Here is an 18848-nt window from a genome sequence, read left to right as displayed (position 1 = left end):
CCTACTTATATAGAAAGCTGCCTGTAACTGTTGGAAAAAATCTTTGAAACTGAGCCTTACGCCGGTACTGCATGGAGAAAAATCTCAATCTGGCGAGAATTCGTTGAGGGCTTCGAGTCAGGAACCCAGCCCTCCGGGTTCTGTCGAAGAAACATAGGAAGTCGTTCATTACACTGCCGGCTTCTGAGCCGTCGACACCAGTACCGAAGTCGACACCCACAATGGCAATACCGACTTCAAAGTCATTGTCGACTATTACTTCGAAATTGTCGAAGCCAGTGGTAGTCCAGGAAAAGACTTTACAACCTTTGCCTAAAAGATACTTTCTATGTAGATGAACAACCTTCAGATAACATACCACGATTTGGGTTACAATTTGGCATCCCTAATGTGCCAGATTAATTGATCTGAGTCTAGATTTAAAGATTTATATGACAACCTTTAGCCAGTGGATTAGATACCTCTCCTGAGTTAGTTTGGCAAGCCAGATACGACTGAACATGGTGACCCCTCTTATAGGAGACTGAGTAAGGTTATAGAATGTTTAGGCTGGTGCAGCCTACTCCTTCTTTTGAGCAGGATGACATGACACACATCTTGGACCACCAGGGTCCCCAGAAAGATCCTGTCTTGCCATTTCACACTGCATTACAAAAAAGGGTCTGCGCAAATTGGGGTCACCTGAAACTGAGGCTGCATTGAATAGAAGTTTTGCTAAAAAATACAGAGCATCCAGCAGCGACCCAGAGTATCTGACGAAGCATCCAACACCAGAAACGCCAGGGAAGGCTTGCGGGTAAGGCTGCTTGCCTGTCTGTGCCTGTGCTTGCACCCAAGACCCCACCTCCATACCATCTAGGAGTCGAGGTGGCATCACTAGGCAGCACCGGCTACTGCTACCATCTACTGCCCTCAACATCAAGTCTGGAGACCGTTGCCATACCAAGATGGCTGCTGCTTTTTCGTTCCTTGCAGCATCACGTTTCAGCTGGGAGGAGTGCCTACTTCCAACTGATGTGATTGGCTGGGCCCTGTTCCTTTCCCGGGCCTCCCCATAGCCGGCTCATTCCGTTGGGGATAGCACGCGGGCAAGGCTGCTTGCCTGTCTGTGCCTGTCCTGTGCTGGACGACGGCCTGGCGACCCATTCCACTATACAGCACCTTAGTCACCTTCACCGTCAAAACTATGGATTCCAATCACAACCCATATGTTAAGACGAGCACCCACCATTCACCTGGAAACCGCCTATTGTAATTATCCTGTTTCTGAGATCCTTTTCGTTTCCACTCTTCTCCCCTTCTATTATGCTCTCAGTCTGTACTCCCGGATAAGTGAGTATTTCGGTATAAATTTGAGGCTCTGCCTACCTTCATAGATTCGCCACGTTTATCTTTACCCCCTTGGCACTTAGCCCTCTGCCTCCTGCTGTCCCCTTTGCGCAATACTTAAACGTAATGTGCTTGATCTACACTTGATATAAAGCATGCATTCTATCCAGCAGTCCCTCAGACCTTCTGTTCTTTAACCAGCATCTCCGCTACGCTTCAAACACTAACATAACACTTGCCTAAGTTTAAAAGACACTTTAGCTGCTACAACCACAGAACTTTATACACACCACTTCCACGTCCTGTATATCCACAACTAATATGTCCTTCTTGTATGCATGCCTCATGTAGTTCCCCGCAACATGAGGAGAGTCTTTGCTAGTTTGTATACTGCATTCTCTTTTCTGTAACTAACGCCTAGATACCTGAGGGTTTTGCACGCTGGAGTAAATGTCAAATTAAATAAATGCTTGTGTCTGAGCTAGAAGAAGCCGGTTTGAAGAAAAAATGATTTTTTAAAGTACAATTTCTTAAAGAAGCTGAATGTTTTAGAAAAATATATTTATAATATATTTGCCAGGCCTTTTATGGGACTTTGTTACGGAAAGTGGAGTAGAAGTGCAATTACCATATCAAGGCTCTACCCTGCCTTGCCAGTATTTACCAAATGCCTCGCCCTAGTGGTAGCACATCTCTGCCGGATGGGCACATGAGCCTCCCCGTATCACGACGACTGGTTAGTGCGGGCGATGTCATAAGCCAAGGCGGCACACGGCACTACTCCGGCCGTTCACTGTCTGCAAGCCATCAACTACCTGAAATCCTGTCTTGTTCCCTCTCAGCAGGCGCTGTACCTGGGTAAACATTTCAAAACGCTCTTTCAAAGAGGGAGAGGGTACTAACCCTCCTTGCCAAAGTACAACACCTCTATGTCACCAACCCTATCTGTCTGAAGCTACAAGTCCATGTTGGGCATGTTCTCCTGCATCCCTCTGCTACCTCACTGCAGACTTTGCATGTGGCCCCTGCAAGAATTCCTCGACGCTCATCGGAAGCAGGTTTCAGGGTCTTGGCCGGATCAAATCAAGCTCCCCCAACACTTCAGAAAACACCTGTATTGGTGGTCCATCAAAGCTCATGGTGTAGGCTCCTCTCTCCAACCCCACTTTAAGTCAGTCAAAAGGGATGCTTCCCCAGAGGGCTGGGGTGCACATTCGGCTGGGGGGGAAAGATCTCCTCCCTATCATTGGAAGCACAGTCCCTATGGCTTTGGGTGTTGCAACATCACATGTTCCCCATTCCTATTCACCTCCCAGGACTTCAGAATACCATGGCAGACTCCCTCAACAGTGAACTTTGCTCCTGTCACAAGTGGGAATTACAAGAGGGTCAGCTCCAACATGTTTTCTGCTGTTGAGGAACCCTGGACATAGACCTCATTGCCACCTATCGCAACAAACGGTGCAGAGCGTTCGCCAGCTGGGTTCCTCACCCCAAGAGCCATGGGGATGCCCATTCCCGTGGAAGGGGAAATCCCTCTGCTTTCCTGCTGATTTCTGTGGTGGCACGAATCCTAAGTGTTTTCGGGCGGCATCCGTGTAAACTGATCTTAGTGGCCCCTGCATAGCTGAAGCAGTTCTGGAACTCCAACCTTCTAGAGCTCTCCTTGGCTCCCCCAATCAAACTCTACTCTTATCTCAATTTACTGTCCAGGAACAAAGGGGATATTCGCAACCACAATCCTGACTGCCTGGCCCATGTGTTCCTGGAATTCAGGGACATTCTATCACGGGAATGCGCTCCCTCTACACACACTTGCTTCAAGTGGAGAATGTTTCAAATAAGGTGCATGACCAAAATGTTTAATCCTTTAACTATTCAAGTGGCTGAGATCCTGCCGTACTTGTCTCTGGCACACATCGATTTGGCTCACTCCTCCATTAAAGTGCATTTGGCGGCTCTCGAGGTATACCCGTTCTGCATCACCTTCGCTTTGGTCCCAAAGATAAATCAAGGAGTTCTTCAAGGGCCTCTTTCATTCTTTTCCACCAATCATACGACTTGTAACGGCTTGGGAGCTCAACATGGTCCTTTCCATCATTGATGAAGCCACTGTTTGAGCCAATGCACAAGGCCACGTTTAAATTTCTATCCTGGAAGACCGCTTTCCTAGCGGCCATCACCGCTGCCTGGTGTATAGATGAAGTACAAGTATTTTCCTGCAAAGCACCCTACCTATTGTACCACAAATCCAAAGTGGTTCTATGCACCAACTCCCTCCCACGTTTCATCTCAATGAACCCATTGTGTTGCCAGTGTTCTTTGGGTCGCCGGTTAGCCCGGCAGAACGATCGGTGCACGCTTTAGACATTGTGTGAGATTTAAAATGAGTCTCCCGCACCAAACCCTGGCAGCAGACATCACAGCTTTTCGGAACCTTTGGTGGGCCTGGAATAGGGAAAGCACTGTCTAAACAGAAATCCTAGTCTGTGGAACAACCGTGCTCCTTCCCCAACCTATCCCCTGGCCTCATTCTCTAGGCTCCCACCTCCCCTCTTGGCAACCTCCACTTTGGTGACAAACCTCGGATGTATGCTGGACATGGAGCTATCCCTCTCCCATCACATCAACTCTGTATCCAAATCCTGCTTCTTCTACCTACACATCTCCAGGCGTATCTTTCCATACATCGCCTATCCTCACTGAATCTCTGCCATCCTCGCCATCATCCTCTCCTGCTTAGACTATGCAAACTGCCTTTATCTCGGCACACCGGCGTTCCAGTTTAGGAAACTACAAAGAATCCAAAACACTGCGGCATGCCTGTTCATTGGCTTCCCTCCCAGAGAACACATCAGCCCCACACCGAGAGTCCTCCACTGGCTCCCTATTGGTTGATGTACTACCTTTTAAAACCATGTGCATTACTTACCGTGCCATTCACAATACTGGCCTGGAATCTCTCCAAGACAAAATCACACGCTTCTGACCCACAAGGACACTGATCCGGAGCAGCATTTCTCCTAGTTCCCCCAATATAACTGCACCAGACTGGGCGGATCCTCCTTATCCATACAAGCTCCCACCATCTAGAACTCTCAGCCCCTCCACACCCGCAGCATTGACAATCGCCTTGCATTCAGAAAGGCCCTAAAAACATGGCTTTTTCGTGTCTGAGTCTAAGGTATGTACAAATCGCCCCACGCCTGTGGACACATGCTGCAGGCACAGTTCCCAATCCATGCACTCTAGAACGAAACATTCTGGACCATATTCCCTCCGATTAACAGTGAACGATGTTCTTCTTGAGAAAGTCCATTTTTTTGACTATCTCTGTCTCCATTACCAAGAGGATCGGGAGAGCAAATTGAGAGATCCAACCTCAAATTGAATAAATACTTGAGTGCTAAAATCCATGTTCTATAAACTTGGAAGTGGAGCAGTTTCTCCAGCTCTATTGATGCATAAAGGCCAACCAGTCCTGGCCTCAATATACGATGCTGAACTTAAAAAAATGTTTTACAAAATAATGTTTTGCCCCAAGTGCTCCCACCGCCCTAACGTGAATGGAATTAGGTGTCACCTTTATTGGTGATTTCATTTCATAAAGACCAGTATTGCAGTGGTTAAGGTTATGTCAAGTAGATGGACTACAGCAACAGAGGGAAGGGTTGAAGCACCTTATGTTAGAAGGGGGGGGGTAAATCTCAAGTGGGTGCGCCATGTGAAGGAAACATTAATATCTTTGGAAGCAAGCTTGTTGTGGGAAGCTTCCCAGGGAATAGATGGTAAAGTGCATATGGAACTAGAAGATGCGATTTCAATCTGGGTTTTAACGACACTGGCGACAAAAACACCCAATCAATCGCTGCCCTCTTGATGGACTACGGATTAACACAGTCTCTTCTCCTACCCACACTAAAGGAAGAATCTTAGACTGGATTGCCGACCTGAACTGCAATCCTGGACCGACCACTCTCTGCTAACCTTCACTGCCACGTTAGACCTCACTCTTAACAACACTATAACTATGGCACTGCCATTCCCAACCAGAAGTAAAAGACATTGCAGCAGATAAGATACTCCCACTGCTTTTCCTGGCCATCAATGCCACCTCTGGTAACTCAGATCCAACTACATTAGTAAAAGTCTTGGACGCCACGGCACCGATTAAACTCCGGAAAGGTAGACAGAATTCCCACATTAATGCATGGTTCACACCTCAACTCAAAGATCTTGGACTACAAAAAAGAAAGCTCCAGTCAATCTAGCGTCACTCACCCACTGACGAGAACAAAACCAAACTCACCAACCTATCCAAACTCTATAAGAGTGAAATAATAAACTATAAAAAAACCACCTTTGACAGAATATCCAAGGCAAAGTCAGACACTAAGGAACTATTTTCCATCCTCTGAGAAATGGAATCACCCATACCACAGGTTGACAACACACCTAAGGACAAACCGTGGTGTACTGACATACAGAACGCGCTTTCAAATAAAATCTCCTCACTCCAACTTAAAATAGCTAATAAGAAAGCATCGCTAACCAACCTAGAGCACACACCACCTCCCATAATCTCACCAGACAGCCTCACCCCACCCTTCAGCTTTAAGAAAATCTCCATCATTGAAACTGAAATCATCATACTCTCACTAAAACCATCTAATTGCAAAGGAGACAACTGCCCAGCCCAAATTATAAAGGATGCAGCCAGTGACTTAGCTCCTTTCATCTCCAAACTCATCAACGCCTCATTCAAGCAGAACCTAGTCCCCAACAACCTAAAAGAATCCTGGGTACTCCCACTGCTAAAAAAACAAACCTTAGACCCATCCATCCCCATCAACTACAGACCCATCACCACAGTTCCCTTTCTACTTCAAATTATTGATAGAGTAGCATATCTACGAATACAAGACTACCTAGAAACGAATCACCTTCTAGGATCACTTCAGTCCGGTTTCTGTCCCCTCCATGGCACAGAAACAACCTTAATAGACCTCAAGACCCAAATTGACGAGTTGAAGGACAATGGGAAATCAGCTTTGCTACCCCTCCTTGACCTATCTGCAGCCTTTGACCTGGTGGATCATGCAGTCTTATGCAACCACCTCAAATCAGCTGCACATTTTTAAAGTGATGCCATAACCTGGATCCAGTCCTTCCTGGCCAACCGTTCAATGAGTCTTCTCCCCATCTGCAGCTACCGATCCTATACAAGTCTCCTGCAGCGGGCCTCAGGGTTCATGTGTGTCTCCTACCCTGTATAAGATCTTTACTAAGCCCTTGTTTGACAAGCTAGACAGATTGGGTGTCACATACACCAATTATGCTGATGACACCCAGATTCTCATTCCCCTTTCGGGTGACTGCTTGAAGGACTCGGCCTTAGTAAACAAAATATACCTCCTCATTCAGGCATGGATGGCATCCCACGGTCTCTGCCTGGACGACCACAAAACAGAGCTACTGATCCTAGGTTCAGAGACGATTATTAAAAAAACTCAACCCTAGCTATGCATCCTTCAATATTGATAACATTATCAAAGTGATGCCGTTAGTCAAAACTCTAGGCTTTTACCTTGACTCGGCTCTCACCCTTAAGAAGCAAGTCAACTCACTAGCATCCTCAATAGCAGCTTACACTTTTAAGTTGATCTGAGCATGTAGACCATTCCTCTCTGAAACAAGCTGCATCACATTGGCCAATACACTAATATTATCCAAATTAGATTGCTGTAATGCCCTATATGCAGGATCTAATAAATATATCTCCGACACACTTCAAAGACTCAAAAACAATGCTCTTAGAGCTGCTTTAAATATCCCTAACAGAGAACATATTTCCAGCTACAGAAGAAACGCCCACTGGCTCAAGATCAACGATAGGATCCTTCTTAAAACACTCGCTCACGTCCAAATGCCTAAACATAGCGCCACCTTATCTGACTGAAAGAATTAATAGGAGGATCACTGCACGTCCCTCGAGATCTGCCAACAATAACACCCTTGTTGTCCCTAGATTTAAACGAACCACAGCGGGCGGCTCCAGCTTCCCAGTCATAGCTGCCCAAACTTGGAATACTCTTCCCCCATGACCTTAGAACTGACCAACCATAACTGAGCTTCAGACGAAAAATCCTAACATGGATCCAGACCAATGACACTCACTCCCTCCCATAATCGACTCCCCTCTCGCCTTATCTAACTGCCTGTATACCTTGTATGTATGCTTCTTCACTGCAAGATGTTACTTCATTATTCTCCTGTAACTAAGCTATAAATATTCTTGTAATGCTCGCGCCCAGCTATCTAAGGAAGGGTGTGGTTGCGCTATATCAAATAAACAAATGAACTAAAATGAGAAAGATGTTTGGTACATTTTTGCAAACTGGCCAAGTATACCTCGCCTATAAATTGACAGTCGGTTTTGAGAATTATCTATCAACCATGTACTATACGTGAGAGGGGTCTGTATGCAAAATTCAGATTAAGAATTTTACCGTTGGCTCCAAACAGGAAGAAGTGGAAGCTGAGCGATAGTGATCCTGTCCACTATGTGGCGATTCAAAGGCAACAGTTACCCACTTCCTCCTGTTTTGTACTGTGACTCTTAGACTCTGGTGCTTGTAAATGAGCCCAGGGTCTTGGGCACACTAGGGAGGCTGTGGATTTTTGTACAAACAAGTGCCGCCAGCATGTGGTATTTGCCACCTCCCGTTAAATCTTTGGAAGTTGATTCTTGAGGGCGAAAATGCAGCTTTTATGAAATTTGAAGTAACAGGGTTTGGCTGTTAATGGGAGTCATGACCATCAGTTTGTGTAAAGTTTAGCAGGCAACAAACTCCATTCTGTTGATGCCTAAAACAATTGTATATTGCTGGATACTCCCTCGCCTCCAGAAACTGATATCAATAAGGACTGATTTTAGTAATTTATTATTGAAACTTCATGGATTTTAATGGTATTAATATATAACATCATTGTGGGGAATTAGTTATCTAATTATTTGTTGCAATTGCTTGTAGATGCTTCAATTGTACACCATTATGTTATTGCTTTAAATTTCTTTTAGTGCAACTTTTATGTATTTATTGCTGGGTTCATGATTGGAAATTATACATCCAGACATTTTATTGATGTGAAAGTGGTCTTTTTTATTGCGAATGTTTTTATGACTGTGTTGCCGAAATAAAACTACAACAGAATGCAGCTATGGCTTTGTCAAATCCTGTCTAGCAGCTTGCATAGCCGTCCACACTGAAAACCCTGACGTGCCTCAACACCTCTGCCATGAGTATACAGCGACAAAAATGTAAAATTTCAGTCTAGCTGGGCACACATCAAGTCTCCTGCACTAGCACACTATATGAAACCGCCAAAAGCACCCGCCCGCGTGGCTGACCTCTGGGTTCCTTACTGGAGCCTAGCCAGCCCTCCCAAGTCATAATCCTGGCAGAATGCACACACGCATCATTAAACTCTTTAGAATGTTCCCATACTTGGACTTCGGTCCCCAAGGGCGTTGGAAACACAAAGCACATTGTGACCATACAAATTGGGAAATGGCACTACATAAATGACTGTAATACAATGCAAACGTTGAAATGATATGTGGTTAACACGTTTGTGCTTCCATGCTGGCTATCAATTCCGTGCCTCTAACTTTTCTTCTCGCTGTAAAGAATTGCAAATTGAGAGCTATTTTTCTTTCCTGCAGCACATTCCACAGTTGCTGTTGACTGGGATTCTGAAATCAAGAAGCTTTACTTTGACGACCTGGAGGCAGAGGTTAGTGTTTTCAGTATGCTACACCATTTGTTCAGTTGTGAAAGAAAAGTAAATTGATTTGAATGCAAAAGAGGAACATTGTTGTCTGAGGTGCATATAACTTCTACCCCCTAACCAGCCTAACAAATACTCATGTTGCCTCCCTTGATTGTTGTCACCCACACACTTGAGCTTTAACATGCTTGCCTAGTGCTTAACCTGTCCAGTTTCTAGAATGGTTTTCCCTTGATGTTCATCCATCTTCAGAACCGGTTTCCCGGGTTTGTTGTTTTTATGCTTGTCCTCAACAAAGCAGTTTGTGTTTGGCAGTTTAACATGGCTATTTTCTCTCTTCACTGCATTCTTCCGTGTGAAGGCAAGACCCTTTTTACACACACTCCAGAATAAGGACAACCCCCACATGGGAAATAGGTCAGGAAATGGTGTTACAAAGATAACAAGGTTTAATAGTACAGAATACAAGTATTAGCAAAGGACTTTGCTGGTCGAGAGCGCTCTGGCTCATTCTGCTACAAAGGCTTAAAAGCCTGAAAAACGTCATTACCTACAGTAACTAACTGGTGACACTGATTGGAGGCACCCTACATGGGACTGCTCCATAGGGGATGCCAGGCTGTAGTTGGTTGGTTCTTTCCCATCGATCAGGATCTACATGGGTCAGCTGGGCTCATCCTCACGGTGAAGGTCAGGACACACATATACTACATTGTTTCTTTTTAAACTAAACATGCTACGCCTGGTTACTATATCATTGTGGCAGGCACCTGGGTGGCACAGGAAATGGTGCCAGGGGAAAGGGAGGATAAAATAGTCACGCTGACCCACACGTTCAGGGCTTTGTTGATACCGCAGTTCCCGCATTCAAGGTCTCCACCCGGGTTTTGATCTTGAATTTATCCCTCCATGTACACCGTGTTACAAAACATATGTTTTCATGCTTCAGGAAATACAGCCACGCATGCTTAGATCCTATGTGGACCCTTGATTTGTGTTGGAACGGTGGGGGCGGGGGGGGGGGGTCATCTTCTTATGAGGGAAGGCAAAGGTGTGATGGACGGGTCATTGGTGTGGGGGCTGGATCCAGACTGGCTGGTGGGGGTTAGAGGCGTACTAGCAGTTTAGTGGAAATGAATGGGTGCAGTGCCGAGCCTGGTGTTGTCTCATGCTCTTGCAGGACACATTCCTTTAGAAAATACTAAATATTCTCAACGCTGGCGGGATGAGGGGGGAAGTGAACTTTCGTGGGAACAGGGCTCTGCAGATCCATTCTGTTTTACTGAGATTGGGCCTAGTGAGCTAGGTTCATGAACAGCGCAGTTATACCAGTTCCTACGGTTTTGGGCCCAATACAAAAAGTTGAGTCGTGTGCTAGGTGTTTTCTAATGCTGTGCATTCATTGTAGGCGCTACAGTGCCTCTACATGGTGCTTAATAGTGCAGATTACTTCCCCCTCCCCCCTTACACACTACATCACCTCATATGGTGTTCGCCTTACCTGAAAGCGCTTAGGGGGTGGGATAGGCTCATTTCCATACCACATTCCTCCTTTTCGTTACTTCTACAGTGACAAATTCTCCCCCACCATATTTAGGCTCATTTGAACACCTTCGTCCCACGCAGGAGTTCCCTTAACATGCATCCATGCTCTACACACGTGCCGCAAACTTTCTCCCTGCTGTGCATACTGGTCCGGTGTACATGTCATGTAGATGCAGCCCCCCACCCACCAGGTCCACCCACACTTCCTTGTAATTCTCGGGATCAGGGGGAGGGACAATGGTTGTGTGATACAAGTTATTAACTACATCGCCAATAGGGATTGGGGCCATGTAGTGAACAGGCGGTCATTTAGCTCAGTTTGTATCTCTACTTCCTTTGTATCATGAGGTACCTTTATTATTTTCAATACTGGCCATCATCATTGCACTATTCGGTGTTGTGCCAAAGCTGTGCCTGAGACCCAATTGAAACGTGCAAAAGATCACCAGGAGAACCACGAAGATGGCGACCAGCATTTTTACCAATGTTCCAAGCCATATGAGACCCAGTTAAAGGCCATGATGAACCAGTCTTCTTCCTGGACCCCAGCTTCCTTTTTCATTTTCACCCCTAGTTCATGCACTACTGCAACAACGTGTGATATTGTCCCATTTTCAGCTTCTTCAGAAGGTACGAATGTGCAACATTATCTTTTTGCTAACACCACCCTCCATAGCCGTCAGGATGTCCAACATGTACCTATTTTGCATAGTCATTAGCCTTAGGGCCCTTAGTTGCACTTTTGACATTAAACCCCTGTTCAATATCATTTGCCAGCCGGATCAGTTCCCGCCTGACTATCTGGAGCCATTTTGCATTGGCTCGTGTCTGGATGCTGCATATTAAGGATGCAAAAAATGTCTCTGCTGAATTATAGAGCTTATATTCTTCTGGTATCTGTGCGAGCATATCGCATGAGTCTTGAGATAAATAATTTGAGGGCCGTTTCTTCTCAGCTGATCATGACGTTGCTTTTCAGGGAGGATGCAGAAGTCTGGAGGTGGCATAGTGGCCCGTATTTCTGTGGTTACTCTCTGCTCTTCATCAGGCAAGGTTCCCCCTTTAGGTGTTCTTCTGATACTACTAGCCAGGCCGAGTGCAGCGTTGCAAGTGAACAGTAGTCCCTCCAAGATGACGGGAGGTGCAAGTACGCCTGCTGGCCGCAGACCCAGTAGTAATTCATCAGTGCTGCAGTGCCTTTTTTCAGAGATATAGAATTAGTATAGTTCTGTTACATCGTCTGTTTGATCCCCCTGAGACAGTTCCCTTGCTGTAAAAACATAGTTTGTAGCTTTCTTCTTGGTATACCTTCACTGGCTTCTCGATTGCTGTGATCCATGTCAGTGTTGCGACATGCTCTGTTCATGTTTGTGCGCAAGCTTGTTCTACAAGGGCTAGTGTTTTTTCTGGATATCTGACAAGTCCTTCTGTCTTACACAGGAGTTGTATCTTGCCATTTATTGTCCATATACTTCTCCCCTTGTATTGCCAGGTATGCTTCCTTAAAATAGTCGAGGTTGGTGGAACTAGTTTTGCGTTTTATAATGTCTGGCTCGACGAGTTGAAGATGGACGTTGCGTGCCTGAAAAGTACCTTTGATTGTACATAGTTCAAGATGAATCGGGCATTGTGTCTCTATTATGGATACTTCTTTTGGTGCGAAGACCTTGGGTGCCCCAGATGCGTGCGTATTAACGAACAGACGTAGCAACTCCCATTAGTTGTGCGCCTTCCCATTGCACTCATGTCGGAGTACCAACTGTACTGACGTTACATCTCTAGTGATGTTGGTATTACATAGGGATCGTTTCACACCTGGCATTAGTAGTTTGAACATTATACTATTGAATATTGTGGTTTGGGAGCTGCTACTATTTGCAAGTGTGTTATACATTCTTACATTAGTTGGCATGGTGGGGAGTTCAAATACGGTGTGTCCTCTCAATCATCCTTTCATTTGTGTTCAAGTTTGGGCTGGAGCTTATTATTGTCAGGTCTGGACGGTTTTAGTCACCTTGGAGTACATAAGGATAGAACTAAGGAGAATGGATGGCACTTCAGTTACATTTGAAAGAATACAGTAACATTGGAGGGTATTTCAGTTCCATTCAAAACTAATCCTGTAACATTCAAGGGTGTACTCCTGTTCCAAGTCCCTTTAGACCGCCCCCGCCCCCTTTTAGATGGCCAGCCCAGATAAGACGTCCCCCAATAAATCGCTAGTGCAAACATGAGCATTTATCCGCAGTGCTCTCAGAGTGCACTGTTTGACTGAGGAGTCTGGCATAGCTGCGGACCTTCCTGATTCAACCACGCTGTTGGATGACTTCTCCCGTGATTGGAACATCATTTGCCGTGGTAATACTACTTCAATGGACATTCTATACTGACTATCTTTTAGGATGTGGACTTTAAATTACATATTAATAATGCTCTTCGTGTTTTCCTAGTTTTGCAGTGTTTGCACTAAGGCTAATAAGCCACGCCCACTTTGGAAACTAGTCTCCTATAGGTTTCTGGGTCACATGCATCCGGAGTGCGCTGAGTACGCTGTTTGGTTGTTTGCTGGTGCTGGGCACTCAAGGTAACATAGGAAATAATACGTTGCTTATGAATTTTAAGCCAGTACTTCTCAAATTGGCGCAATCTTACGCTTTGACTATCTGCTTTTAAACTGGAAAACATCAGCTTTGACCACGACAAAAAAAATGCGGGAAATCCAAAACAGACACTGTAAACAGTATCTGTTTTGGATTTCCCGCAAATATCGCGTTTTTTTTTTTGTCCCTTAACATTCATCTAGTTGAGGGTATGGACCCCTCGCAGACACTCTTCGGGGAGGAGCAGGAAAGTGAACTTGTGGGGAATATGCAAAAAGGGGGATTAGGGCCAGAACAGGAGAGTTCTCAAGGGAACAGGTTATGGACCACTCCTTTTTGGATACATCGCTGATTATTTTCTCTGGGGAACACATTGACGGAACTGAAGGACAGCTGGAAACTCACTCTAACTGTTGAAACACTAAAAATCCAATGTTGTCTGTTTGGCCTTTTGAAGGATGAAATTTTAGTTGAAATGAAAGTTCAGACCATGACTATGAACGAAGTTTTGAAGGCTGTGGCTGAACGCTCAGGTAACTTCTATAAGCTCAGGAGAAAAAATGAGGACTACAAGATAGGTGTAGCAAACTTAAAAACGGTAGATCCCGAAAGGGTTCCTGTTGAGGATGTATTTGAAAATGTAGTTCATTGTGCAATAGATGAAGCCCCTGAAATAATCGATTTGGAAGCTCGGCCTCCTCCCCCTCCTCAGGATCATACCAAATTTAATTTAAAAATATCTAAAAAAAAAAAAAAAAAAAGTGAGAAAAAAATTAACGGAAATTGGCTTTGGCTCAACGTGCTACTAAGACGACATCACGTACATTCCTATGGGCCAAGGGACTAAGTGACATTCTGGATCAAACGGGGGTTGAGGAGGATGTGCTTTCGAATTCTGATTGCGAAGTGTCTTGTGATTTGGAACTGCCATGTATGAAAACACTGCCATCTGAGGTTATGAGACCAAGTACGAATCGATCTATACAGTGTGAATTCATTGAAGGACCCATTCGTCTTTCATAAGCATTGAAAAATAAGGACATTGGTAAGACAGACTTGAAACTAAAATCCACGAAATCAGATGGGAATGATGTTTTTGATATTTTCCCAAAAAATCAGGTAATATCAAGATTCACTGTACCCTCCCTAGTAGGACTTACTCCATCGAGAGTGGAGGATGTGGTCACTTATCAAGGGCTCCAGGTTCCTGAAAATGGGATGCCATCTAACCTGGATAGAGACAAAAATCCTAATAAGGTTATTTTGGAGGGGAAAAATATTAATGCCTTAAACCCTTTATAGATCCTCAAAGATATGGTCATGAGGTGGACTTAATCTTATCTAAGGGCGGATCCATCAGTTTAGGATGAGGGGAGCCGTCCTTGCCCATCTTGTCAGGGATGCACATCTTGCCCACAAATGTTGTGTCTTCGTCAAGTAGAGTAGGTTACCCTGACAGACCGATGAATGAAGTCTGTGAGACAGTTGGTTGATAACATGATGCAACAGGAGAGGCTTTCTCACGTGGAAGGGCGATCAGCGGAGGAAGCTGCAAAATGGGGGACATGTGACGGGCAGCAACAATGATGTCTTGGAGAAACCTAGAGATCTCTCTGGGGCGAGTATTAAAGAGGCGGAGAGAAGTGTCACTTCTGAACCTGACACTTGTCTCAGAGACCCAGTGTTTCTAGACAAACCCAGTCTCATTCTGAATTATTTATTTTAGGAGGGTGGTCACTTCTCTTTAAATAGAGCTAGTACATTTTCTGATATACTGGAGTTAAGGTTAATCACTGCCGCAGACATCAAGCTGGCTGATTTTATTCATCCTTGTAGGTATGATTATGGAAGACTGATTATATCATCACGTTTTGTACGCTCTTTGGTATTAAGGGAAGCGGGTGCCTACAGAAATGGGGCTTTGATCTTACCAGCTTTAGGGACTCTCTCGATCCTCAAGAATCAGAGATCTCATCCTTATGATTCCACAGAAGGGAGGACTCGCAAAGAGGGGAATGTTTGTTTGGCCGACGGGCAGGAATAAAAAAAGAAATGGAAAGCTCTATTTGGATATGGTTGGCACTTTCCCTCCGATAATCCATAGCCCAATTGAAAACTGAGTCAACCCCTTCAGCTCCATGGGCAACTTTCAAATTGTGACCTGGAACTCAAGAGGTAACGAACGTCTGATCTCGAATGAAAAGTTGATACATGAGCGATAATTGTTTGATTTGATACTCCTGCAGGAGACTTGGGCTATGGGAAATTTTGTTTGGGACGGGTACGAGGTTCTATGCTTACATGCCAAACGTGGCCCTAAGGGTCGACCAAAGGAGGGAGTTACTTATGGCCAATAGGCAGGGATCCAACATACACAAAGTGTCTGTTTAGCAAATTCAAGATGTTTTTTTTGATTGTCACATTTTATGTTGAGCTACCACTGGGCTCAATGGATCTGATGGTAATTAATGTTTACTGTAATGCACTTGAGCTAGATGACAATCAATTGGAAATTGCGTTAAACTGAGTGAGATTATGGACGAATGGCTTTATACAATCCTAGCAGGCGATTACAGTTGGCATTTGAATCAGGCAGCCAGTCTTATTGAGGAGTCTTTAGCTTTATTGGGAAAATCCATTTCGCTAAATGGGAGAATATCACTACGGGGGGGGGCACAATGGTTGACATTTGCCAAAAGTTGGGGGTTTGGAGCTTGTTGAAAATTATTCTCCCAATTGGTATGCTAAAGGTGCCTCCTCTGTTATAGATTATATTTTTTTATCCCAACAATTGGCGTAAAAAATGATTGGTTTCTTCTGACATGACTTACTGACCACTCTGCTTTCTATGAATCTCAAATGAAGCACCAGGATAGAGCAACAAGCGATCTGCTGTAACAATGTGGAAATTAATGTCAGAGGAAACAGGATGAAATGGACACCTAATGGAACCGATAAATGACACGGTACTATGCTGCACGATTTATCCCCCTGAAGGAAACATTTATAAACTATTCTAATGATAATTTTCCAGGTTATTTGGTAAAAATTATGACCAGGATTGCAAAATCGGATTGATTATCCGTGTTCCTCAAAATAAAGATAAGCATACTTTAGACCTATTGATATTAAAACGCAAAGCTGCTTACGTAAAGAAATAAGAATTATACAAAAAAATGGTGGTGAGCAAACATCGCTGAATTCACAGATCAGACGTATAAGACAAAACTACAAGAGCTAGCTAATATGACAGGTCAAGCATTGCTCAGAGAGATAATGATTTCTGAAAGGTCATAATTCACACAATTTCTGGTCTTTTGTAAATAGTACCAAAGTCACACAGGTACAGCTAGTGATAAATCAGATTGCGGAACACATTTGTATTGAATATTTTCAAAGTCTGTGTAAAGCACCTGACCTTTGTTCTGCACCTCTTAAGGATAATAATCATGAATGGTTTCTTGACATATCTATTGAGAATATATCTAGATAAATCGTTAAATGTAAAGCCTCAAACTCCAGGACACAACAATCTCACTTATGATATCTTGAAACAGAATGTAATTTTTTGGTCTGAAATATTGAATATCTGCTTTACTGATGTGATTGAGAATAGGAAAATACCTCCATCATGGCAGGTATCCTATGTAATCCCGATTTTTAAAAAGGGGAGTCGGATTTGCCCAATGAATGACAGGCCAATTGCGTTGATGGATGCAGATTCTAAGTTGTTTGCATCCATAGTTTTAGAGCACCTACAGGCTTGGATACAGGACTATAATATTCTTGATCAGACAAATTGGATTTAGGAAAAACATGGGCACCGATTTTGGGGGTAGTCTCCTAACCTGCCTAGAGAGGAAGTCTTGACTAAAAATGCCTTACCTGTATTTGTCGCATCCACGGATTTATCCATGGCATTTGATATGGCTAATAGGGCAGTTTTGTGGCAAAAATTCTAGACCTGGGATTACCGCAGGGACTGTTGAATATAATTATTCATTTACACATTAACACCAAGATAAAAGTGAGACTGAATTCAGATGGTTTAATGTCGAAGGTTATTCTTAAAACGGGCTCTGACAGGGTTGCATCGTAGTGCCTACGCTATGCAATTTGTATGTCTCTAGGGTAGGTTAAGGGTAGGTTAAGTGTTAGAATCAAGTGGCTTAATGTTACCTAAACTGGGCTCCTTGAGATTGCAATGGATAGCATATACAGATTTTTTTCTTCTGCTAGATTGTACTCTAATTGGTTTGCAGAAACGAATAAATGCGTTTGGAACTTTTTTTTAAAACAACTTTATTTACTGATCGAAGGCATACAACCTCATAGCAAAAAACCTTTTCAGTGAACTAGTGGCATTATATGTGTGATCCACTTACTTTCGCCTCTTCCAGTTCACTGAAGACTTTCTTGCCTCAGAGTATTTTCACATTTTCCCCTAATCCCACCCTGTTCGACGCCCCACCCTCCCCTCTCTTCCCTTCTTTTTCTCTCAAACTTTTGGGATTCAGAGTTCAGTCCGTTTTGAGATCGTTCTCGGAAGGTTGAGCCAGGTTTTGTTCCAGGTGTTGGGCTCATATAACGTGTATTTTTAAGTAGATGTGGTTTAAAGTATTGGGCTTCTCTGTCCCTCACCAGTTCGTGAAAGGGGTTCCAAATTGTTAGAAACTTTAGATATTTCTCTGTACTGAGGGCACATATCTTTTCCATGGCTATCACTCCCTAAATCTTGACCCACCACCAGGCAGTCAACGGTCCTGCTTCACCTTTCCAGTTCTGTGCGAGCATCATTCTCGCCACCGACAAACGATGAGTGGTTAAGGTGGCTCTTGCCCATGACATTGCGTAGACTCCCGCTATTGGTACACCCAACAGGATTGTTTTTGGGGACATCGGTAGCACTACTCCCGTAATTTATTTTTTATTTTTTATATGCCCAAGTATTTCCTTCCAGAATGCCTCTGCTTTGGAACATGACCACCACATGTGAAATAGGTCTCCCCTCTCACCACAATTCCTCCAGCATGTGGGTGGATAATCCTTGTTGATTTTGTAAATGTGGTGCAGGGACATATACCATCTGAGACATAATTTGTATGCTGACTCTTTAATCGTGGTGCATCTTGATGTACCGTGGGCCCTTGCCCATATTTGATTCCACTCCTCTTCAGTTTGCGTCTCGAAGTCCCTTTCCCAGTTTACTTTGTAGGGGAGATTGTTCGTTGGTTGCGCATTGGATAGCAATCTGTAGAGCCTGGTCACTCCCTTCCTTGTCCGGCCCTCCTGCATGGTTAGTTCGAGACCCGACTGCTGCCTCCTGTCCGCCTTCTTCACTGTTGGGTGGGTTATCCAGTGCCTGACTTATGTGTATTTATATCGCTCTTTTTTCCCTATTACGAATTTCTGCTGTCAGTCTCTGCAGAGCAGTGGGGAACCATCTCTATACATGTCACTCAGGATCAGTGCATCTGCGCCAGACCAACCCTCCAAGAACTTTCTCTGGAGGCCCGGTGAGAAATCAGGGTTGTGCATTAGCAGTGTGCAGAGGCCTAGACCTCGGGGGATGCTTTTCCACCA

The 18848-nt window shown here is 44.3% G+C and overlaps 1 protein-coding gene across 2 annotated transcripts in view; it reads left to right on the top strand.

Moving 5' to 3' along the window:
• Positions 1-18848, top strand: part of USP4 (ubiquitin specific peptidase 4) — a 2223295-nt gene that overhangs the window by 1746229 nt on the left and 458218 nt on the right. For both annotated transcript variants that reach the window (XM_069644193.1, XM_069644194.1), the window contains one exon: positions 9056-9126. In XM_069644193.1, coding sequence (XP_069500294.1) covers positions 9056-9126 — 71 coding nt within the window. The remainder of the gene's footprint in view (positions 1-9055; positions 9127-18848) is intronic.

This window comes from Ambystoma mexicanum, chromosome 2p (assembly GCF_040938575.1).
Source record: "Ambystoma mexicanum isolate Mex_15411 chromosome 2p, UKY_AmexF1_1, whole genome shotgun sequence".
NCBI lineage: Eukaryota > Metazoa > Chordata > Amphibia > Caudata > Ambystomatidae > Ambystoma > Ambystoma mexicanum.
Note: the sequence above shows the minus strand (reverse complement) of the source record. Positions and strands in the feature narration are given on the sequence as shown.